Below are 24,943 nucleotides of genomic sequence, written 5' to 3'. Positions count from 1 at the left end.
TTTTTAAGAAATCACTAAGTATTTTGAACTATAACCCAAGGCTCTAGCAACTTTATCCATTCTCCTTCTATCTTCCTATCATTAAAAAAGAAAAAAAAAAAAAAAACCTATCAGAAGTGATATTCTTTTTTTTTTTTTTTTTTTTAAAGGATTTTATTTTTTTTTTTTTAATTTTTTTTTTCAACGTTTATTTATTTTTGGGACAGAGAGAGACAGAGCATGAACGGGGGAGGGGCAGAGAGAGAGGGAGACACAGAATCGGAAACAGGCTCCAGGCTCTGAGCCATCAGCCCAGAGCCCGACGCGGGGCTCGAACTAACGGACCGCGAGATCGTGACCTGGCTGAAGTCGGACGCTTAACCGACTGCGCCACCCAGGCGCCCCAGAAGTGATATTCTTATTTATCTTTCTCCTTAATACCTCAAGTTAAGAATATATATACTCTTCATTCTTATATGTCTTCCTTGAAATACATGTTAAGTTGTAGCCATAAAGTAGTTTCTTTAAAAGCCCGAAACTTAAAGTGGCTAGTCATTGCGTGAATTTTGTTTTTGAATTTTGAGTGGAATTTTGAATTTTGCGTTTTACTTCTGAAATCAATTTGACTATTTTAGTTATTTCTGTCCAATTTAAATTTAGGATCTCATTTCCTACACCGTTCACTGTTAGAGTGAACAACAATATGAATTCCCACAGTTGATTTTTTTTTTGAAATGCTTATTTTTGAATCAGGCAGTAATTCATTTTATGGGCCAGGCACAATGTCAGAAGGGAGAAAAAAAAATCTTCTAGAGAAACCAAAACAGCAAAGCTCATAGCTCTAGTTCAGGAGTTAAAAGTCACAACGTAGTCCCAGACCTAACATTCACCCTGCCGGATGCCTGGGCAAGTCGTTTCACCCACAGTGTCAGGTTACCGCTATCGCCAAGGTCTCTTCTCACACTCAAAGCCAGTCCTACTGGACCCTTTTTTTGTACCCCTCTGCTACTTAACTTTTCAAGAAACAAAACTGTGACAGTGATGCATCAGGAATTTTAAAAAATCATCTTCAATGAAGGTAAAATAATCTTCAATTATGTAGAGGACCCAATGAATTCAGTCAGGCTGCTTTCTTACAATACACATTGCTAGAAAATCAATGATCAAGTTAGAATCCTCTGAAAATTCTCTCTTTACTCTTTCCCTTTTATACCTCTAATCAAGGATATGAAAATAAACAGATCACCTGTGGGTACCTTCTTACATGTGTTTTATATTAATGTCTCCTATACTTCAAATTCTTGCCAGGTATGGTTTACACACACACACACACACACACACACACACACACACACACTCCCACAACACAGAAACAGTATATCAAAAGATCCCCACTCTGAAAAGCCCAGGCCCCGTCTGGGGCACAGGCCTGTCAGCTGTGACCCCAGCTGGAGCCTGTGCCCCTGGAGCTCTGTGCACAGCGGGGCACATGAGCCACACTTGTGGTGAGGACGGCTGGCTGCGTCTGGACCGTGAAGGACTACGAATGCCATCACTTGGACATAGGACTTTATTTGTAATTTTGCACCGTACGGTTTTTGAGCACACGATGTCCTGGAAGAAAGTAAGACAAAAGCAATAAACAACAGCCAGGCTTGTCCAGCCCTCTCCGAGGCTGACAACACTGACCGAGCAAGCGGGAAGGTGAGATGGGTGCCAGAGGCTGGGGAAGTGAACTTCCCCAAACGTGGCCCCGACTGCACAGGAGAGAAGTTGGCAGTCTCATCAAATGAGAGATGGAGCCCAGGAAGAAAAACGGTTTAGAAGAAGACGAGTGAGCCGTCTCTGTGACCTTGCATGGTGACACCACACAGGCAGCAGACACAGGAGTCCTGACTTTGAGTAGGAGACCAGCTAAAATGTGGATTTGTGCAGTAATGGAAATACTGAGAACAGCTGCAGGTGAGCTGCTCTAAGACGATCATGGTTTAGGGGCTCCTGGGTGGCTCAGCTGGTTAAGTGTCCGACCCCTGATTTTGGCTCAGGGCATGATCTCATAGTTTGTGAGTTAGAAACAACCCTGTTAGAAAAACCTTCTTCAAAAACGATTTTATTGTCAGCCTCTGCAGCACAGAAGCTGTGAGTTTGCTCCTCTTTTTGTGCCTGAGCAGAGCCCCATGCATCGGAACATGAAGCACGGTTGCTTCCCAATCTGTAAACTCAGGGCATGACAGTCAATTCACAACACCTGATATCGAGAACATACTAACGCGGGTTTCCTATAGGCTTATTTTGGTTCTCCTGTAAGGATGAATCCCAGTGAATTTTTTAAATTCAAGAACTGTGGTGTTCTTTGCATCTTGATGGTAATTAAGCTGATAGAACAGTCCCATAGGTTCAAATCCCAAGCCCTTGACAAATGTTTAGTAGTGAATTCTTTGCCCTTGAAGTAAGGGCTGTTTTCATCTAAGATGAGAGAAAAAAATCACAGACTTCTTTTATCTGTCTTTGCCCTGGACCCTAAGAAGTTCAAAGATAAATTAATTAGTGACAATTACATTTATAGCAATCAGACACGAACATTTATCCAGTGTTAGATATTATAGCAAAATCTTTTTTATCCTTCTCATTCAAAAGAGTACCAGGGATTTATATCTAAAACAAGGAACACAAAAACGAGAACTGATCAGCGAGTTATTTTCCTTTCTTCACGTCTAATGTCTCATTTTATTCCAGTTGACTGACTGGTAGGTTAGAGGAGAAAGGGACAGATGCATAGAAACGTATAAAGCAAACTGACAATCATCCAAATCTCTCTTACCGCAAATCAGTTCATGTCTCTAGCTGGCAATTACCCCATCACAAAACCCCCTGCTCTTATGAACCCTCAAGTGTCAAGATGCTTCCACGTTCTTATTAATTTTAGAAACCTGACGCTCTGTTATCTTTTATTTTTATCCTTTAAGCCGACTGCATTTTACTACGTATAAGGAAAGCACTGGTTACAACGATTCAGTGTCTTGCTTCGCCCTTTTGCCTCTGACTGTAAGGAGAGCCCACTCTAGAGCCTTGTGATGATGTAAGACAGAAAAAAGGTAGGCTTCACTCTCCACCAACAGCCTGTAAATCATGGTGATTGTTGACAATTTGGTAACTTCAGTATATGATGTCATGATTAATAATCTAAAGTTATGTTTAAAGAAGCTGACATGGTACTCAGAAAAAAGCAGTAATCACAAAGAAAACACGTAATTTGGTTTAGCTACTACATTTTGTGTATCAGTACCTGTCATTACTCTAGCTATAGGTATTCATCTCAAACTTGGCATTAAATACCAGAAGGTAATTTACATAATTAACCACTGAGTTCAGTTGCTTAGGGATCAGTTGAATAAAGACTTCATTCTAAAAATAACTACTTTTTAAATACCCCAAATAAAATAAAAACAAATCTAGACATATTGTTAAAAGATATTTAAGCAATTTCAGACATCTCTTCGTTTCATAATTTTAAAAATATTTTTTCAGGACAATGCTTATGCTTTATGCACACAGACACACACATGTGCACACACACACACATACACACACATACACATACTAAATGAGAGGCTGGTCTCATGATTACTCAGCTAGTTTCTTAAAAGAAACTATAAGAGTCAAAAATCCCCAAAATTCTTTCTAGGCTTGCAGGAGTTGTTGGGTTGCTTTTTAAGAAAAGTTTAAATAGCTAAATAGTTTTGGCATGCCTGGGTGGCTCAGTCAGTTAAGCATCCTACTCTTGACTTTGGCTCAGGTCACGATCTTGCAGTTTGTGAGTTCAAGCCCTGAGGCGAGCTCTGCACTGACAGTGTGGAGCCTGCTTCAGGTTCTGTCTCCTCTCTCTCTGCCCCGCCCACACTCATGCTCAGGCTCTCTCTCTCTCTCTCTGTCTCTCTCTCTCAAAGATAAATAAACTTAAAAAAATAGCTAAATTGTTTCAATCACCACCTTCAAAAGTCTACGCTCTAAATATGTTTTCAGTTGTTAATTTCTCCTAGAATTACCCTCCCCGCCCCACCTAGTCTACCCTCTGTTAAGAGAACAAAAACTTCACAAACTCATTACCTCTTTGTCCCCAACCCTCTGCATGGCATCCCCCAGGTGGAAGTAAAACCTGCCATCGTCAGTGCCGGGGTCCCCAGATTCTATTCCTTCCTATAAAAAGGACAGTGTTAGCATTTAATGAAAAAATTAAATACCAGCTTTAGTTCATTGATTTACTTAATCTTTATATACCATATAAAAACCTAAGGAGCAGAAAAATTCATCTCAATATTAAAGTTTGGCAATTAGGTTACTGGTCAACATTTACAGTGCAAACCCAAAAAGAGGTCATAAAGCTTAATTTAACAATACATTTGCCATAAATTAACAATCTCCTAGCCCATAAAATTAATATATATGAATCATCTCTGTGGAAACTATCATATTTCAATATCCCAAAGAATTTCTTGACTGGGTATCTATCCCATTTATTTTGCTCTCCAAATCTGACCATATGCCATCTGGAGGCTTCTTATTCCTGAACCAAAATGTTTAGTTGCTCATAAAATGTTTGAAGTGATAGAGACCTAAATGCAAATAGTGTTTCATTCTACTCAAAACAAATGCGTCCTCACCTTTTAATGAAATCTTTTACAAAACTTACAGTTAGGATTAAAGCCAGCTGGAATCTTCGAAAATGTAGCTGTTATTAAACAAATCCTGCGCTAAAACATTTAGCTGATTTCTGCCCTGTCTCCCGCATAAGGACTGAATTGAGATGTGTATACACAACAATAGCAATAACAAAAAAAAAGAGAGTGAGAGAAAAAACATTAAAATAAGAGAGTAAATTTAGAAAAGCAAAAGAAGGACAGAAGTAAAAAAATATTTAAATATCAAGAAGTTTTTTCTAAAAATCTGCATTTTCAGGTCTCTTCATGAGAAACCCATTATCTTCACTAGGAAGAAATTTTATTTGCATAATGTTGGAAGGTAGCAGCGAGGAACAGAAGAATCACTCAGGAGAGGAGGAGAGCTGTGATCGGGGCTCTTGACTGGCAGGTTAACTAACAGACCCCACGCTCTGTTTCCCCATCTCTGAAGCAAGGAGGGTACTAATAGCCCCTTATTATGTCAAAGGAAACGTAAGGGGAACACTTTCAATCAGAGAAACCCACATGCCCAGAGGGTCCTGGCAGAGAATGTAAAGGTTTGCAGAGGCCTGGTGACGGCCAAGGGAGACTGGGGGGTGGCGGGCCACCTCAAGGGGACAACGTTGCTCTTCTCCAATGCTGGGATGTGGGCCAGATGTGATCTTTCAAGAGAAATCAGAAATGTGCATGGTTATATAAAACGCTCAGATTCTTAACTAAAGCAAGCAATTTAAAATTGTTTTTAATAGAACTGTGCTGGCCAAATAAAATATGTAAGTTATTTGCAATCAGTGGATTGCTATTTGAGAGCTCTGATTTAAGTCATGTGAAAAAGAGAGATCATGGAAGTGTGATATATACTGCTACTTAAAAAAAAAAAAAAGTTCATAGGTATTCCACCAGCTACCTGTCTAATATGGTAGCTGCTAGCTACATGTTACTATTTAAATTAAAATGAAAGTTAAAAATTCAGTTCCTCAGTCACATCAGCCAGATTTCAGTTGCCCAATAGCCACATGCGGCTAATGGCTACCATACTGGAACATACAAACAAAGAACATTCCCACTGTGACAGAAAGTTCTACTGAATAGCCCTTAGCTAGACCAAATGTGATTCTGGTGCATCTGCAAGGATTCAATTAGATATACAAGGAAAAAAAAATGACAGCATATTTTAATCTGAGTATTTGAGCTATCAGGTTTTTTAGGGTTTGACCTATTCAGGTGCCATTTGTTACCATACTTTACGTAGGTTGCCATGAGCCCTTGTTCAACCTAGACTGAATGTATAATTAAATTGGAAAAGGAACATTTAATGCATTGCCCATATTCCAAAGTATTACATTAGTAATTTTGATCTACCTTTCCCATTTAAATAAAAACTAGTAACTACAGTTTTAGGAATTTCTTCATAACGTCTTTTCCAAATAATCTCTGCTCGTATGGTTGGCATTTCTACATCCAACACTCTCAATCACTGCCCATGAATGTCATGGTCAGAGGGTGTACATTCTGAAGATGAATGTACTCCGCAGTGCATGCCAATTAGTCGACAATGCATAATCCAGCGAATCCAAATGACTCAAAGGAATCAGAAGATGAAAAAAAAGAGGAAAGGCAGGGATAGTTACCTTTAAGTAGGGAATGCTCTCAGCAATTTTGTTCTGCGCCTTCAGGATAAAGCCATAATGCACTTTAGCAAAGCCATCATTAGGCGTCACATTCAGAACCTAAACTCAAAGAAAATGAAAAGCTATTGTGACTGATACACATTCTACAAATGACTGTCAAAAGAAACTTTAATTAGCTTTGCTGTGCTTGGGTCCACATTATGATGTTACAGCTTAAAACACTACAGTGTTTTGTCTCATTGCGATATTCGGCTTCAATACCCCCATTTCTTGTCAACTCAAAAAGTTTGCACATCTATCCATCAATTCTTTTTTTTTTTTTTTTAATTTTTTTTTCAATGTTTATTTATTTTTGGGACAGAGAGAGACAGAGCATGAACAGGGGAGGGTCAGAGAGAGAGGGAGACACAGAATCGGAAACAGGCTCCAGGCTCTGAGCCATCAACCCAGAGCCTGACGCGGGGCTCGAACTCACAGACCGCGAGATTGTGACCTGGCTGAAGTCGGACGCTTAACCAACTGCGCCACCCAGGCGCCCCTCTATCCATCAATTCTTAATGAGTGAAGAAATCTGGGCACCTGGGTGGCTCAGTTGATTAAAAGTCCAACTTTGGTTCAGGTCATGATCTCACAGTTCATGGGTTTGAGCCCCGCATCAGGCTCTGTGCTGACAGTTCTGTGTGCTTCAGATTCTGTGTCTCCCTCTCTCTCTCTCTGCCCCTCTCCCTCTCGCACTCTGTCTCTCTCTCAAAAATAAACATTAAAATTTTTTTTTTAATGGAATGAAGAATACAGTGAAAAGGCAATGACCATTAAAGCATCAATTGAACAATGCAAATCAGCAAAGTCTGTGTCAACTGATATGACCTGAATATTTTTTTTAGGGATCAGGGAAAAACTGCTTTCAATTTGCTGTATTTAAAGTCAACTCTGAGTGGTTATTATACCTTTCTTTATGTACGTGCTTTGCACATTGCCTTAAATAAGAGACAATTTAGATTTTTACAATCTAAATTTCACAATCCATTTATTTAACACAAATTTCTTGAATGCCCAGACCGTTTTAAGGACTGAGGACAAAGTGACAAGCAAATCCAACATTCTGTGATAAAACCTAAGTATATTTAATATAAGTCGAATCACTAATATCATATGCATTTATTATGATTAAAGATAAATTATGCAGCATGCCTCCAAGTTAAATATTAGCAGGGAGAAAGCAAAACAACAACATTCCCCTTTGAAGGTGCCCAGACAAACTAATTCATGGAACAGAAGCAGAAGCCAACGGTTTGAGTTGAGTGCGCGTAAGACGAATGTCCTGAATATCCCGTAGCTTCTCTTCATCCTTCAGCCTGAGTGGGGAAAGGGAGTAGCAGCCAGCCTGGGCTCTGTACCCAGGACCAAGTGAGTAAGGGAGACGGGACGCCCTGCCCTTCAAGAGTCCACAGTGCATACTGCTGATACTTCATACCTTTTCGGTTCCTGTCTGGTCCTGCACCTCCTCCACGCACAAATCCAGTCAGCACCACCTTCCCCATATATTCAGAATTATGCCCCTGCCACTTCCTTCACCACTGCCACCCTGCTCTACGCCTTGTCACCTCTCCCCTGTGTTCTCACACAAGACGCCTAACTGCTGACCCTTCTGCACGACCAGCCTGCTCTCCTACAGCCCGTTCTCCACAGGGGCCCTGAAGGAGCTCACTAAATCCTACGTCAGACCTCATTCTTTTTCTGTTCAGAACCCAGATGGGTTCCATGCCACTCAGAGTAAAAGACTAAGTTCTAGGGATGGTCTCCCGGGCCTCCCTTGAGCTGGGCCTCTCTACCTCTCTGGCTTCCTCTCCTAAGCCCCTCCCACCAGCCAACCTAAGGCACCTTGGACTCCTTGCTGCTGCACAGCAAGCCAAAGGCACCCCTGCCTCAGGACCTTTGCATGTGCAGTACTTCTTTGCCTCAAAAAGTCTTCTCCCAAACATGGAAATGGCTCACTCTTCACCTTGATGAAATCTGTGCTCAGAGGTCACCATCTTGGTGAAGCCAACCCCCAACCACCCCATATAAAACAGAACCAACCTCCCATTTACTAGTCACTCTCTTGACTTTTATTACGCTGATTCTTTTCTTTACAGTGCTCGTCACCATTTGACTTATTATTCTTTTATTTTTCCCGCTAAGGCCTCAGCTGTACAGGGATTTTGTCTGCTGCACTCACTGCTGATCCCCGGGGCTTACAACGGTGCCCGGCACATGGCAGGTCATCAAGAAAGCTGTGCTAACTGAATGGATGAGTGAGTGCCAGGCTTTCCTCCTAACCAGATTTCTGAAAGCACAGGCTCTGTTTCTTCTTCACCTTCCAAGCACCTGTTACCGAGCAAGAGCACAATAAACGTTGCTGGAACTGAACTGAGTTGAGGCCACTCATGTTTCTGCCAGCATAAGGGGACTGTTATATGAGGGGACTGTTATAATGACTGCAACCACACAGATGACATTTCTGTCTATTCAGACCCACAGTCATCCTCTCAGGTAATTAACAAATGTATTCATTTACCAGATATTTTAGAATATACAGCGTTCTTCTGGGCTCTGGACACATAAGCATAAATGAGATACACTCTTTTCTCAAGGGAAGTCGCAGTCAAGGGAGGAAGACAGATTCACAAGCAGACAGTGATAATCGACATGGTGATAGACACGAGGCATGCAGGGGGATAAAGAGGAGGAGTACCTTGCTCGCTCTAGGATTGGTGTGGCAAAAGCAAGGTCTGAAAGGTGCTCAGGAGTTCACCAGGCAAAGGGAAGACAGCGGATGGTGGGGGAGGAGGCACTCAAGGCATAGGAGAAAGTGAGTGGAAAAGAATAATGGACCAGGAACGGCAAAAGGGAATGAGACTGGCGAAAAGGGGGGCAGAAGGCAAATCACAAAAGGTCCTGTCCCTATTGTAGTTTACATGTAGATGGAGAATGAATGTGTGGCTTATATTATCTAATGGCAATCAACAAAGCCTCATGATATGACAAGTGGCTTTATAAAGTTTCTGAGAAAATAAAATTGAGATTAATATTAATAATACTATATAGATTCTGTCTCTTTTTCTTTATACACACACACAACAGAGATAGTGACAAAAAACAAATATAGTTGATATTTCTGCTTCCAGTATAAACTCTGCATGGCACAGTGCCAAGAAAAAAAACCCCCAATCCTATAATTACAAATAGTATTGCATATACATATCATTAAAATATCAATTTGTTCTTTAGCACACAATCCAGTGATTTTACTACTGGGTACTACTGGGTATTTAACCCAAAGAAAACAAAAACACTAATTCAAAAAGATATAGGCACTCCTATGTTGATTGCAGCATCATTTACAATAGTCAAACTATGAAAGTAGCTCAGGTATCCATCGATAGAAGAATGGATAAAGAAGATGAGGTATATATACACAATGGAACATTACTCAGCCATAAAAAAGAATGAGAAAGAATGAGATCTTGTCATTTGTGACAACACGGTTGGACCTAGAGGGTACAAGGCTGAGTGAAATTAGTCAGATAAAAGACAAATACCATATGATTTCACTTCTCTGTTGAGTCTGAAAAACAAAACAAACGAACAAAAAAAGCAGAGACGCACCTGGGTGGCTCAGTTGGTTAAGTGACCAACTTCTGCTCAGGTCATGATCTCGCGGTTTGTGAGTTTGAGCCCCGCGTCAGGCTCTGCGCTGATGGTGTGGAGCCTACTTGGGATTCTCTCTCTCTGCCCTCCCCAACTCTCTTTCTCTCTCTCTCTCTCAAAAATAAATAAATAAAATTCAAAAAAAGAAAGCAGAAACCGACCCATAAATACAGACAACAAAGTGGTGGTGGCTAGAGGGGACGGGGCTGTGGGGATGGGCAAAATGGGTGAAGGGGAGCGGGAGGTATGGCTTCTAGTTATAGAATAAATCACGAGGATGAAAGGACAGCACAGGGAATAGAGTCAATGGTACTGTAATAGTGTTGTGTGGTGACAGATGGCAGTTACACTTGTGATGAGCCTAGCATAACGTAGGAAGTTGTTGAATCACTATGTTGTACATCTGAAACTAATGTAACATTGTGTGTCAACTATACTCCAATAAAAAAATACGTAAAGATATATGTACCAATATGTTCACTGCAGCATTGTTTATTACAACAAAATAATTATAAATAATTTATCCAGGTTAAGAAACAATCTGTCAATCAGTTAAGCATCTGACTTCAGCTCAGATCATGATCTCATGATTCGTGGGTTTAAGCCCCGTGTCAGGCTCTATGCTGACAGCTCAGAGCCTGGAGCCTGCTTCAGATTCTTTGTCGCTCTCTCTCTCTCTCTGCCCTTCACCCATTCAGGCTCTGTCTCTGTCTCTCAAAAATGAAAAGATGTTAAAAAAAAATTAGAAATAACCTATCCAGCCAAGGCAGTTTAGTTAATGATGATATATCCCTAAGAGGGAACACTTGGTAGCTACTAAAAATGAGGTTCTAGAAGAATATTTATTTACTTATAAAAATTCCGGTGATAGTACGGTTAATATAAACCAATTTAATTAAAAAAGACAAGTGTATGTTCTGTGTATGGAAAAGAGACTAGAAGGACACATGCCACACGTTTTCATGGTGGTCTGCATGTGACAATGAGGCTGCAAATGATTTCTGCCTTTTGTGCTTATCTGTCTCCCTTGTTGGTTGCATTAGGCTTCTCTTAAATTTTATCATTAGAAAAGAGAATAAAAAAAGTTTAAATAAAATAGAAAATTTTCAGTGACTAGATTTTTTTTTTTGCAATTTAATGAAATTTAAGAGTATTTAGAAGACTTTGTCTCATCTTAAAACTTATTTGGGGGCATGCACATTTCATGATGTACATTACTACCTAACATGTATCTTGTATTATTAAATAAACACCATACATAAATACTTAAGCATACATATCGCACGTTTTTGCTTGAGCCTGTTTCACTGGAAGGCTATGCAACCAGGCATGTGGGAAGACCACTGCTGGGGGCATGCGAACCAATGAGGAGTTGAAGCCAAGGGTGGGATGGTCTGATTTGTGTTTTGTGTTGATGAAGGCTGGAGGACGGCAAGCCTGGACAGGATAAATGTGCCTTAGTTTAGGCAAGAGGGGATGAGCCCTTGGGTTAAAAAGAGAGTGGATTTGAAAGATATTCAGAGGGTAAATTAACGGAAGCTTAGGATTTGACATCAGGTTGAAAGTCCATGAACTCACACCATATGTTTGTTTCCTTAACTACCATTTCCCAAGCTGGCGTGTGTGAGTTTCAATCAACACGTGTGGGCTAAGTGAATGGAGGGAAAAATTGGGAAAATGCTAGACTCTAGAACACGGGTGGCTTGATTAACTGTTAATGCCAAGGGGAACGAGGGTCATCTCTAAACTACAGCTGTCAGCAATCTACATCAAACCATTGTAAAGCAAAGTCTTGTTGAAACTGAAAAGCAGCAAAGGAAAAAAAAAAAAGAAAAGAAAAAGAAAATCCCAGAAAGGGAACCAACAATGACTTGATTTTTATAAATTTACTTAAAGACAAAAATCAACATGAAGAAAAGTAGAAAATTTCTTCTGAAAATGACCTTTGAGACACAGACATATCAGGATCAACTTTGGGTAGGGAAAGAGCATGCCTTAGACCTAGCTTATTAACTTAGAAGTGAGGGGCGGGAAGAAAAGGCAAACCTCACATATATTTTCAGTCTATTAATGCTTCTTTAAGAAGAAACCCACTCAATTGTGTAATATGGCCCTGTTTTAGACTTTCTGCATCTTGTTATGATTACTCAGATGAGATTATGATTTCAAACATATAAATGACAATAGAAAAAACATTGTTTTTCAAGATGAATTAAAATGTTTCACATATCTGGCATCTACTATCAGGTATAAACAATGAATATATTCAAGGAAGGTTCTGAAAAGAAATCCATAGTGAGTGGGAGAATCTAGTATGCTTTCAGATCCTGCCCTAACCTCAAATCTACTTGGTATGCAGTCAATATTTGCTCATGATTTTTGAAAGGAAGGAAGGAAGGAAGGAAGGAAGGAAGGAAGGAAGGAAGGAAGGAAGGAAAGAAGGAAGGAAGGAAGGAAAGGAGGAGAGAAAGAAGGAGATCTACAATTCCATCTCTAAGGCTTCTATAATAGGCAGGATAATGGGTATATCTAGTTATTCTGATATAGGTGGAAAATTCTTATATTCATAAGGTCCTGAACTGTGAAATACATGATATGTCTCTTAAACAAAACTAAGCATTAGGTTTTGGTCATTAGCAACTACAAACCCACATGGACTTCTTGTATGACCTGGACCAGGGATTTTAGTGAATGGCACATATTTTCAATGCTGTAGGATCAATCTACTTTATGCAGATATTACACATATCATAAAATGTGTAATATTATATTACAAATTCAAATATTACATATTATAAATTCAGCAGCCTTCAGAAAATATAAAAATTATGAGAAGGAAGAAGAGAAAATTGTTCTGAAATTCAATGATTTTCAATTAAGCCTCAACACCAATAAAAGGGAGAAAGCATCCCTTTGTGAATAGATCCAGTCCCTAGCCTGAGTACGAAATCACCATATTTTGACAACATTTTTAAAAACAGAAGGAATTGGGGTGCCTGGGTGGCTCAGTTGGTTGAGCACCCAACTCTTGATTTTGGCTCAGGTCGATCTCACAGTTCGTGAGTTCGAGCCCTGAGTCTGTCTCCATGTGGACAGCATGGAGCCTGCTTGGGATTTTCTCCTTCCCTCTCTCTGCTCTCCCCCTCTTGCTCATGCATGTGCTCTCTCTTTTTTGTCTCTCTCTCTCTCTCTCTCTCAAAATAAATAAACTTAAAAAAAAACAACAACCAGGAGGAATCATATTGGATCACTGAGTAGTAGCACTTTGATGTAAAGCACACCAGCTTAAAAACCATGGACCAAAACACCTAAATTAAAGAATAACAGGTAAATGTGTTCCTTTTCTTTTACAGATGCATTAACTTTCTCCAGTGTCAAAGTTCATTGGGTATCCTATTTATACCAAATGAATTCCTTATTGCTTGAAGGAGTCACAGCTTCCTAGATTTATAGTTACTTGTGACTTGGAGGTTATCTATTAAAATAACCACTATAAGGTAAAAATCCCTTCAAAGGCATCCCTGCTGGAGGACCAAAGAGTCACTGCCTTCCAAGAGGTGAGTAATTTACTCCACATGCCTGAAAGGCTCCTGATCTGTAGCCTCTCTGGAGATCGGACTTTTTGTGAAAAAAGGAAAAGGCTATGTATTTTAACGTTCATGGAAAAATGGAGTTTCGCTTCCTCTCACGAAGCACACTGTTAGAAAGGATGTCTGTGGACTGATAAATACAGTTTTAAAACGATCACAATTATAAGTTGAAGGTTTTGATGTACCAAGTATGAATTAAAATTTACATTTTTCTGATTAAGGGAAAAAAGGGATGAAAACAAAGTTTCGAATATGTCAACATAATAATGCTTACATTCCACTTAACCTAATTTAAAACAAAGAAAACAGGAGATTGGGTGCAATAAATGCGATTTACAATAATATTAAAACTTCTTGCTCAAAACAATCTGATGTAGTTAACAGGAGACTGCTGTTTGCTTACCTCTTCATAAACCTTCTTGGCATTGTTATTATCTCCTATCAAGAGGTACCCCACTCCAAGGTCATTCTTTAAAGAAGTATCATCAGGAAATAGTTGAACTAACTTCTGTAGGGTAATCAGGGAACCCCTCATATGACCTGATTTGGTAGGAAGAAACAAACAAACCAACCAACGTCAATAATATATCTTTGTATTGAGAGTGTGAATCACAAGAGACTACTCAATAGAGCCCTTAGACCAGCTTAAATCTGACTATACAGTTTTAATGATGGCCTCTTCAGCTTTCATCATGCAATTGCGATGATTATCAACAACTTCTATAAGTAGATAGTAAATGTAATACTGATTATAAACATTTTAAAGACATTCTCATTTTCTAAATCCATCAACATTTTTCTTACGTCGAATTCCCTCTTTGAAAAGTTTTATCAATTCCTTGTAAAAAAATGTCTCACTGGTGTATCTTTGGTTTATCATGATTAACTTCAAGATTATGAATAGAGAACGAATAAAAAGTCTAACAGATTTCGAGTCTAGCACCTTGTATGGAACTTGAAAAGGCACTGAGGTACATCTCTGTAGCTGTTTCCAAATAAGACTGTCCTCATCTCCAGGTAACAAATAACCTAGTTATGGAGTGAAGGAGACATCATCTGGTATTATGGGACCCTCTGGTGGACGATAGGATACTATGCACAACAGGAATCATGAAAACCCTAGTTCTGGTCGATTTTTAAGGCTATCGGATGGAAATTTAAAATTTCTGGGGCCAACTGTCACTACTCCTCCACACAGAAATAAACTGAATATGGGAAAATGTGCAAAATATGGCTAGTATACATGACAAAATTAATTCCCTAAAGGGCTCAGTTGCCCACAAACGAAGTATCAGCCAAGAGTATGATAGGATATCAGGCTAATGCAGTTGTATGTCCTGCTAACAGTTAACCTGTTTGGCCTAAAACATCACCAGTTTATCCCATGGCCTTCCCCCTCTACTGGCCAATCTTGAATGGATTTGCTGAGCTATTCATTCCCTCACTAACAAATCTGACTCCACTCTTCCCTTCCTCCTTACCTGCCCAATTTAGATTCGTATGTTTCTTCTGTTCCTACAGTTCCCCTGTTAACCACTGCAAAGGCCCAGATGGAAAATCCCTTTGGCTACTATCTCTGTTCCTTCCACGCTGCATCACCCAACTGTGTTCTACTGTGAGTAAACTTCACCACCTTGTCACCTTCAACAACATCTTCTCCCTATATTCCTCTCCTCACAGAGCCTCCTCTCATGAACTTGCCTTATTCTCATTTGGGGAAAAAGACTATATTCAAGTATTGAAGGATGGCTGTAGAAGGGGGTTAGATTTATTTATAGTCAGTCTTTTTCCACTGGGTCCAGGAACAAGGTGAGGCAAGTGAGATACTCAAAGCAAAGTTGAAGAGGCTGCCAAAAATTCAGTAATCAAGATGAGCGATACTTTTATGCATTCTTTCTAAAAAAATCCACAATGAAAGAAATATCAACATTTTAAGGGCAGACTAAGTGAATAGTGCCTAACAGAGCCATATTGGAGACTGAGGCAAGAAAAAACACTCAGTAATACTGATTTTATGCCTAAGGCAAGCGCCTCCAGTGAGTGGCACCCTTGCCTTTTCCATCCTGTGTGGGTGCCATATGCTTTTCTTCTTCTGAATAGAAGTCTAATGGGCCTTCTAGTTTCTAATCATAACTTGGGTTCTGTTCCTATCTGATAACAGGGTCAGCTGGCTTCCAATATTACTTATATGAGCCTCTCCTAGTGACATCAATAATTATTCATGTAACTTACCCAGCCACTAGCACCCTCCTGAGCAGTTACACTTGGCCTAGATTCTTCCATCTGGTTTACTGATGACAAGTTAGGTGGGAGAGAATCACAAGCCTGATAATAATGAAGTTAGGTTAGAGCTAGTCTTATCTGCCTTTGGCTGGGAACCTGGGTCAGAGAGGATGCTTTATGCTGCTCTTTTCAAAGCATTTGTAAATTTACCTAGTGGTTTTAAGAAGTTTTTTTTTTTTTTTCCTATCATTTTCCTTGGGATGGAGTCAAACTTTGCAGGCAAAATTTTTAGTGCCTGGAACTCCTAATATTCCCTCTATAAAAACTGTTGCACTTATAACTTCAACCTCCAGGAATCAATTTGTTATGGTTAAGAGAGAAAAGAGTCTGGCACTGCAGGAAGAGGTTTTGATTCCAGACCTATTAGTTTATTAGCTATGATTCTTGAGGCAAATTATCCAACCTCCGAGCATCCCATCTGCCTAGCTTCAAAATGGGGTGGGGGGGGGGGTGGGGAAAAGGTGGTAAAATACCATCTGCATCTTTCTAAGTATTAAGGTTAGGACTGCCATTTCCAACGTTTATTTATTTTTGGGACAGAGAGAGACAGAGCATGAGCGGGGGGAGGGGCAGAGAGAGAGGGAGACACAGAATCGGAAACAGGCTCCAGGCTCTGAGCCATCAGCCCAGAGCCCGACGCGGGGCTCGAACTCACAGACCGCGAGATCGTGACCTGGCTGAAGTCGGACGCTTAACCGACTGCGCCACCCAGGCGCCCCGAGGACTGCCATTTCCGTCTGGGACACTTTCAGGTAAATTACGCGAAATCAGTTATGAAAGTCAGGTTCCCTTCCAGGTAACTACACTCTTCTAAGAATATACAGCATGGCATTTGCTGTTGAATTAACTCTTACTCCATCTTACCCAGAAATTGCTGTCGGTCTGAGCGCCGCTTCAAGGTCAGCTTCAGCAAGTCTGTGGGGACATCGGGCAGACTGGCCACCTCCTGGTAGGTTTCGATGGCCCCACGAAGCACCTCATTGCTCCTTCTTTTCTCGGCCAGATCGTCTTCACACTAGAGGAAGTCCCCACACTGGATAAATGTCCCATGACAAGATATATTTGTAATTACCCAAAATATGCATGCAAACTTAATTTCTGGACATGCATCAGAAGCAATCTGAGGCACATTAAAATTTTCTCCTTTTCAAGTGATTCAAAAGCAAACCAAGAAAAGCAAGACAACATGCTATCTAAGTAACACGGAGACCAGTTAGCTATCAAGCTGCAGAGGAGGAAAAATGCCATAAAAGCAAGAGGAATTAATCTATGCTGGGCTGATGGAGATCTGTATCATGTTATATGTTAACATTACACAGACAGAGCTCCAGTCCATACTTCGTACTCTCTCAGTAGTTTGTGTGTTCACTCATTCATTCAACAACTATTACCCGAGAGCCACTTGGCAGGCAAAATACACAACACAAAGCCCTTTTCTCATTCTGCTTCATTAGGAAGAAAAAGACAACATACAAATCAAAGTACCATGTGCCTGGCAGCCATAAATGCTGTGGGTCAAAAATGCAGCCGGCTCAGGAGTGCCGGCACCGGTGTGGTTGGGAAAAGTTAGTTTAGGCAGGATGAGCAGGGATGGCCTGACAGAAGTGAGGGAGTGAGGTATGAGGATATCTGGAGGAAGAACATTCCAAGGCAGAGAAAACAGCAAAAGCAAGGCCCCGAGGGAGAAGGGACGGGTGGAGGAAAGGTGGGTGCAGGCGCGGGGCAAGGAGGAGACTAGTGGAAGGGTGATGGTCAGGCAGCGAAGAACCTGGCAAGCAATTGCCAATTCCACTACAGTCCCTCCATGTGAGATGGAAAGGCACCAGGGTTTTTTTTTTTTTTTAATGTTTATTTATTTTAAGAGAGAGAGAGAGCACGCACACATGAACAGGGGGAGAGGCAGAAAGAGAGAGAGAGAGAGAGAGAGAGAGAGAGAATCAATCTCAAGCCAGGCTCCACCCTGTCAGCACAGCCCCATGCAGGACTTGATCTCACGAACTGTGAGATCATGACCTGAGCCGCAATCAAGAGTTGGACGCTGAACCAACTGGGCCACCTAGGCGCCCCCACAACAGGGGTTTTTGACATGATCGAAAGGACCACACTGGCAGTGGTATGGAGAACAGACCGAAAGAGTGGCAGAGAAGCACAGAGGCCAGTGAGGATGCTCCAGTAGGAACCCAGACAAGGAGTGATGATGACGGTTTGGATGAAGGGGGTAGGAGATAGCTGGATTACAGATACATTTTGAAGGTCAGAGCCAAAAGATGTGCAGACGGTCTGAATGTGGCAGAAAGGGAGGGAGAGAAGTCAAGGATGAACTCCAGGGTGTCGGCTGGAGCGATTACCAGACAGAACTGCCGTCCTCTGAAAACGGGAGGAGAGGGCAGGAACAGGTTGGTAGGCATTCGGAATCAGGAGTTCTGTTTTGGACCTATTAAACTCAACCCTGATTAGGCACCCAAGTGGAGATACCGGATAGAAAGGTACATATAGGAGTCTGGGGTTCAGGAGAGAGGTTGGAAAGACAGGGAGGACCAGCAAAAAGCACAGAGAAAGAAAGGTAAGGAGAAAATAACAACAAAGAAGTGATAAAGTGATACAAGGTAACAAGAAGGAGTGATCAATCATGTTCGAAGTGGCCATCAGCTTGGCCATGTTGGTCATGATGCTGGATTGGGCACTGTGGCACTTCTGATGAGCCTGGTAAAGCATTTTTTATGGGACAACTGGGGACCCATAACAGAATGGAGCAGGATCAGAGGAAACCAGGAGGGAAGGAGGTGCACACAACCCTTACAGGGAAGCAGAGAAATGGGCCAGTAAGTGGAGAGGAATGTGGAGACCAGGGAGAGATTTTTTTTTTTTTAATAATGGCAAATATTACAGCATGTTTCTAAGCTGATGCAAAAGAGTTGGTAGAGAGGGAAAGTGTGATGATGCAGGAAATGCAAAAATCAGAATGATGTCCTTCAGCAGGTGCAGAGGCTGGGAAAGGGGACCAGAACAATTCATCCATGCGAACAGGAGAGAAGGCGGAGCATATGGCGGGAGGGGAAGGGAGGCTGTTAGTGCTGTAGTGGGATCATGCAGGAGTTCTCTTTGGATACTTCCATTTTCTTAGTGAAATAAGCAAGAGTCTTCGCTGGAGATTGAGAGTGGGGAATGAGATATGAGAGGGATAAAGAGGAGAATGTGTAAAATGGTAGTTAAAATCCCATCAGATTTAGTACACTATAATTCAAAGATTACCATTTGAGGAAAAATGATACCAGTTAGAGGCTAAAAGTGGCGTATAAAGGGTTTTCTCAGAATATCCTATTTAACATGTTTACCTTTTCTAAATAAAGTGTGGGCTGCACTCAATATATAGTTGCCTGAAGAACCAAAATGAAGTACAACTCCATAATTTGCGGGCGTGGTAAGAAAATGATCCACCCTCCCCTGTTCCACATCAGAACTAGTAAGAATCGGCACAAATTGATAAAATATCTGTGGAGAACTTTTCAGAAAATATCACATCAAAGAATAACTTGTTCTGTGTACTGATTAGGTAAGTGTCCCAAGATGATGAGGACTAGAACTGAAGCAGTGGAGAGAGAGAAGTGGACAGATTTATGATTTTTCTAGATGAAAATTTCCCGATGAAAAAGGGGCAGTTCATCCTAAGTTGATAGAAAGAGCTTCAGAATATACTGCTATCCACCTGTTCATATCTGTAAGTGGTCTGTCTCCATTGTAGACTTATCTACCAGGTGAGCAAGTCCAATGTCAATGACCCACACTGGTCTTCCTGCCCCTATGGCCTTTAGTATATTCAGATGCTGGCTTTTCTGTTTAGGCATCAGTTTCCTCTGAGTTTGGCTATGGTGAGTTAACTCCCCAAAACATGATTATTCATAGATAACTTCCAGAATGACAGAGTCCTGGAGCTGAGAGAGCCCTTTGAGACCACGCAGCTCAGTCTCTTCAAGCTACCAAACAGATCCTGGATCCAGAGCGTCTCTTCGAGGTTGGCGGAAGGAGAAATGTCTACCAAGATAATCCTTCTTTAGAGAAATTGAAATAAATTATCTAACTAAAACTCAATCTGAAAAGACAGAAAGATGATAAAGTTTATATACCTTGTTCCCTCTCCTCCACCTATCCCAAGTTCCTTCATTTTAATGAGGTAAAAACTTCTTACAACTTCCAGAATTGGGAAAATATCAGTATTAAAATGGCATATACTTCTTAAAATCTCTTGAATGAAACTAACAGATTGCTTTGAAAATCAAAATTGTACAGATTTATTGCTGTCAGCTTAGCATCTGTACATAAAATGGTTTGGGCAGGTACAGAACATTTGTTCTAGGATGTTAACATTACAAAGCCTTTTGTTGACTTGAAATAATTCAACCATCCAAACTTCCTAGGAAACATGTCATTTTCTGCCTCAGAGGCATTAATGGCTTGTGTAAGATAACAAAGTGAACTGAATTTATAATTTAACATTTTGTACTGATGTTCAGGGAACTTGGTCAAAATTGATTTTCATGGTGATCCAAAGAATAACATAGTATCAGTGCTGCTTCAGAAATGATGGCTATTATAGTTTGTACTTAACGTTGCTGAATTAAAAAAAAAAAAATTGTTGGGATATTCCCACAAAATTGTTTAATTTGCTAACAAAGAATGAAAAATTCATCATTTATTCCTCCCTATGGAATCCATCTTCTTTCAAATTCTTATTTTTAAAACTCCTAGGCATTTAAAATTTCTTTTAAATTACTCTATTAAAATTTAATTTACCATGCCTAAGTTTTGCTTAATACCATGTTAACATTAGTATCAATAACACCTTGTAGCAGAATAGCTTAGGGACAAAAAAAATATCGCCTGAGGCCAAAATCTCAAATTCCTACTGTTAAATAAAGATACGAATCCAACAATCACATGTGCGAAAGTACTGAGTTTATTTAGACTCTGGCACCCACAATCACCGTCACGTAAAAAGAAAAATTCTAAACACAAAGAATTTTTGCCACAATTAAATTACCATGTGTATCCATCATTATTCTCTCTAGTTAATATGCTTTCTTAATCAAATGACTGTCAATACTGGTAACAAAGCCCATCACTTATTTGAACAGGCATCATCCTTTGGTAATGAACACATTCTGTCTTGCTTAACACCAATGAATTTAGCAATTTTGGAGGATGACTGGCCAAATTAATTTACAAAAATGATATAATTGCTGTCTACTACCCCTGGTCTGTACCATGGACAGGGGGAACTTCTTTGCATTAATTTCTCACAAACTTAATTTATTAAAATTTAATAAGTGGGTGTTTAATAGAAAGATAAGAATTTGAGCAACTGGGTCTCAAATGGTGGCCGCCTTTAGTTCAAAGCAAAACCTGTTTGTTTTATCCACAGATGTGTCAGTTTCCATGTGAGTGCCATATACAAGTCACGGCACTGACCCCCTCCAAAGGGGTGATGTCAGGTTCTCCTTGGTCTGGAAAGTTTTGGTATTGTGTCCCAGTAGGGCTGAGAATCTCATCCCACCAGGCGGGACTGTGGGAGTTTTGCTGCTTGACACATTGTGTATCAGCCCTGGCTTTTATTCTGAACTCCAGACATCATAAATTCAATGTCTCCTTGCCATGTCCAGTTGAATGTCCGACAGGCATCACAAAGATTACAGGATGAAAAGTGAATTCTTGACTTCATTCCTACCTCCCCAATCTGTTCCTCTCCCAGTTTTCCCTGTGAGTAACCAGCACTCTCCTTCCTCACCTGGCTGAACCAAAAATCCAGGACTCAAGTCCTGTCTCCCTCTGACCTGTACACCTAAGCCAACATTAAGCCCTCCCCAGCCATTTCCCTATCTCCACGCCACTGTCCCTTGAGTGTACCTGGAATACTGTCCTATGCCTCTTGCTCCTACTTTTGTTCCCTTAATCTATTCCCCAACCGGGAACCAAAACAATCTTTACGAAAAAACAAGGTGCCCAAGTCCATGCATAAAGCTGGGGCACGGAAAATACCATCCGTGAGGCCCTGGCCTCACCTGTGCCGCCTCACCATCTCTCAGCTTGCCCTTCTTGCCGTTCTGGAGCTTGTTCTGCCAACATCGCTTCCCTGGATCACAGCCTTTGGCCTAGCTGTTCCCTCGGCCTGCACAGCTCTCTCAGTAACCTTGTCACATTTCAGCCACTTGCCACCTTGCTAGAGTGGCCTTTTCTGATCAACTTATCTAAAGTGCTATCTGCCCTGTCGTCCTCAAATCACATCACCTGCAGCCAAAAAATCTTAATAGGTATGCTTTTCTTTTCTTTATGATATGTATTATATAAGATGATCTAATATAGTTATGCTTAATGCCTTATAATATGCTTAAATATATGTTTATTTATATATTTACTCATGGCCTTGCTCAACTGCCACCTCCCGGGTAGACTTTTCCCTGACACTCTATCCAACATATCAACTCCCTCCCACATCGTATGCTGTGTGGTTTTTGTTGTTGTTGTTGTTTAGGTTTTCCTTAGCCCTTACCACTAACAAGCATTATATCTTATCTTGTCCTAGGCTTCGCCATCACAATGACAACTCTGTATGTTTTGCCGAGGGGTTCATCTGCAGGGCCTAGAACAGGGCCTGGCATAGAGTGGGCTTTCTCTAAGTAATTTGTGACTAGGTAGCTTTCAAAATACCTTCCACGGGAATACAAGATCCACAAGGACAGAGACCTCTAGAGTGTTCATGATAATCCCAGGGTCTAAAAAGAGCACGTGGGATCTGGTGGGTGTATGCAATTACAGATGAATGTGGACACGCTTCACAAAACAAAGAGCTGGAAGATGGGGAAAGTCAGAGAAGAAAGGAGACGAGGGAATGGAGGTAGGTAGGGAGAAGGGAGCTGGTGAGAAAGGAGTCAGTGGAAAGAAACCACAGCGAAAACAAAGTACATTCCACTTTATATTTTCACGTCTTTCCTAAGCACACTTGCAGCCTCTAGTTACAAAACAGGTTCTTAAAGCTCCGAGGAGCCTTCAGTGAGCACTTTGAGGAATGGGGCACGACAGTGACGAGGACAAAAGCAAAATCGAGGACAAAAGCATTCTTCTTGATCTTCTTTTGAAAACCAGAGAGAAGTCCGATGGAGGAAGGACAGGAAAATGTTGCTGAATTCACCAGGCCACAATAGCAAGTTAATTGTCTCCTTTACAACAGTATTTTTTGCTTGACTTTACACATGTGCATGAGAAATGGATTCTATACATAAGTTACAAGAGAAAAGAGAAGTGCAAAATAGTGGGCAGTGAAAGAATGACACAGAATACAAACACCAAAAACATTTTCTACAGAGGAGGGTTTTCGAATACCTGTGCCTTTCCGTATCTCGCCCGTGGACTCTGAGGGTATTTGCGAACCAGTTCTTGGAATGCACTCAATGCTTCCTCAATTTTTCCCTGTTAGGAAGAGGCAGTTACGTAAAGACGGCAAGTTCAGATGCATAATGTTATTCAGTATGTGTGTGTGTGTGTGTGTGTGTGTGTGTGTGTGTGTGTGTGTGTTTTAAGTAGCCTCCGCGCGCAGTGTGGGGCTTGAACTCATGACCCCAAGATCAAGGGTCAGATGCTCTACCGACTGAGTCACCCAATATGGTTTTGTTAATATTCACCAGCTAACGTTGTCAAAACTGCCTGGACTCCATTTTGAGTCTAAAGACAGTTTTACCAAAGATTTTTAAAACATTAACAAGTATGGCAACCGTACAAGTAAAAATGAACATAAATGTACTTTATTTCTTTTAAAAACGGAAACCTGGCAAATGATGTACTATAAGTCTTTGTTTAAAAAGTTGCATCTTCCCTCTAGATGCACAGTTCTTGTGGGCATTAGTTCTTCATTTTCTTTTCAACAGAAGCATAGTTGACACACAGTCTGCCATTGGCTTCAGATGTACAACACAGTGATTCAACAACTCTACGTTACGCTATGCTCAGCACAACTGTAGCTACCATCTGTCACCAACCACTACAAAATCCCTGACTATGCTCTTGAAGAAAATATTTAGGTTTTAAGTTGGGGGAAGAATACTGCTGGCAGCTGGAATGTCCTGGGGTCTGCAAGGAGAAGTCTGAAGCACCTGTTGCGGTGGGGGTGAAGCCTACAGGTTGAGAAGGCCACCTGGCATGGTACCTGTCACCCACTGGACATCAGGATTGATTTGGCTCCTCTCCAATCAATTTTGAGGGTTTTGACTGGGAAAACTCACTGACTCTGGGTCATGTGACCCCTCCCCGGAGCGCATGTGGGCCCTTAAGAAGATGGCCCCCAAGCACCTGTGATAAGTCTCTGACCACCACCACAGGAAAAGGAATAGAGGGTGAGGAACCCTCCCCCCACCACACTCCATCCACGGCCATTCCAGGGGGTAACACACGTCTCCTGGTTTCCAATGGACGGATGCAGGTCGAGGATGTTGGGAGCCATGGGATAGAGACGGATTCTTTGAGATGAACTTTGGGAGGCACTTCAGCTCCCTATACACTGGTAAACCCACTCATTCCTCATCTAAACGGAAGCGTGCTGTGGTTTCTATGTTTTGACGTTCACCGAGTGAGTTTTCACACAACAAAGTGTACCTCTCCAACATGGCTGTGCACAGCAAACTGCACCTACTACCCCGCTGTTATTTACACCCACTTCGGACAGACTTGACTAGAGAAAGGTCGGGCAGTGTTCATATTAAAGGTACGTAAGATCATTTCTCTAGGCAGACGTTCTCGAAGAAAGAGGTTTTCACTTCCTCTCACGTGCCCGTAAGTGGTGCTGAGGGGCTGGTGGGAAATACATGCACAGTGGAGCGGCTACGAGGGCCGGTTCTGGAGCCAGACCGACTGATGTGAGTCTGCTCTCCACCACTTGGAAGGCGCATGACTTATGGCAAGTTACTTACGACTCTGCCTCAGGTGCCTGGCCTGTAAAATGGAGATGAGGGTACTTGACTCGGCTGTGGGGGTGCTGTTTCGGTTAAGTCTCCTAACAGTGACGACCCTGCACGGAGCATGTGCTGTGTGGGGGATGTGTGTGCAG

The 24,943-nt window shown here is 41.3% G+C and overlaps 1 protein-coding gene across 1 annotated transcript in view; it reads right to left on the bottom strand.

The window, feature by feature from the left end:
* ASPH (aspartate beta-hydroxylase) overlaps nt 1-24,943 on the bottom strand; it is a 224,123-nt gene that overhangs the window by 44,712 nt on the left and 154,468 nt on the right. The window contains exons 16-20 of the mRNA XM_045455143.1: nt 23,227-23,313; nt 16,717-16,867; nt 13,973-14,109; nt 6,290-6,388; nt 4,087-4,176 (exon numbers count right to left, since the gene is read on the bottom strand). Of these exons, the coding sequence (XP_045311099.1) occupies nt 4,087-4,176; nt 6,290-6,388; nt 13,973-14,109; nt 16,717-16,867; nt 23,227-23,313 (564 nt within the window). The remainder of the gene's footprint in view (nt 1-4,086; nt 4,177-6,289; nt 6,389-13,972; nt 14,110-16,716; nt 16,868-23,226; nt 23,314-24,943) is intronic.

This window comes from Leopardus geoffroyi, chromosome C3 (assembly GCF_018350155.1).
Source record: "Leopardus geoffroyi isolate Oge1 chromosome C3, O.geoffroyi_Oge1_pat1.0, whole genome shotgun sequence".
Taxonomy (NCBI): domain Eukaryota; kingdom Metazoa; phylum Chordata; class Mammalia; order Carnivora; family Felidae; genus Leopardus; species Leopardus geoffroyi.
Note: the sequence above shows the minus strand (reverse complement) of the source record. Positions and strands in the feature narration are given on the sequence as shown.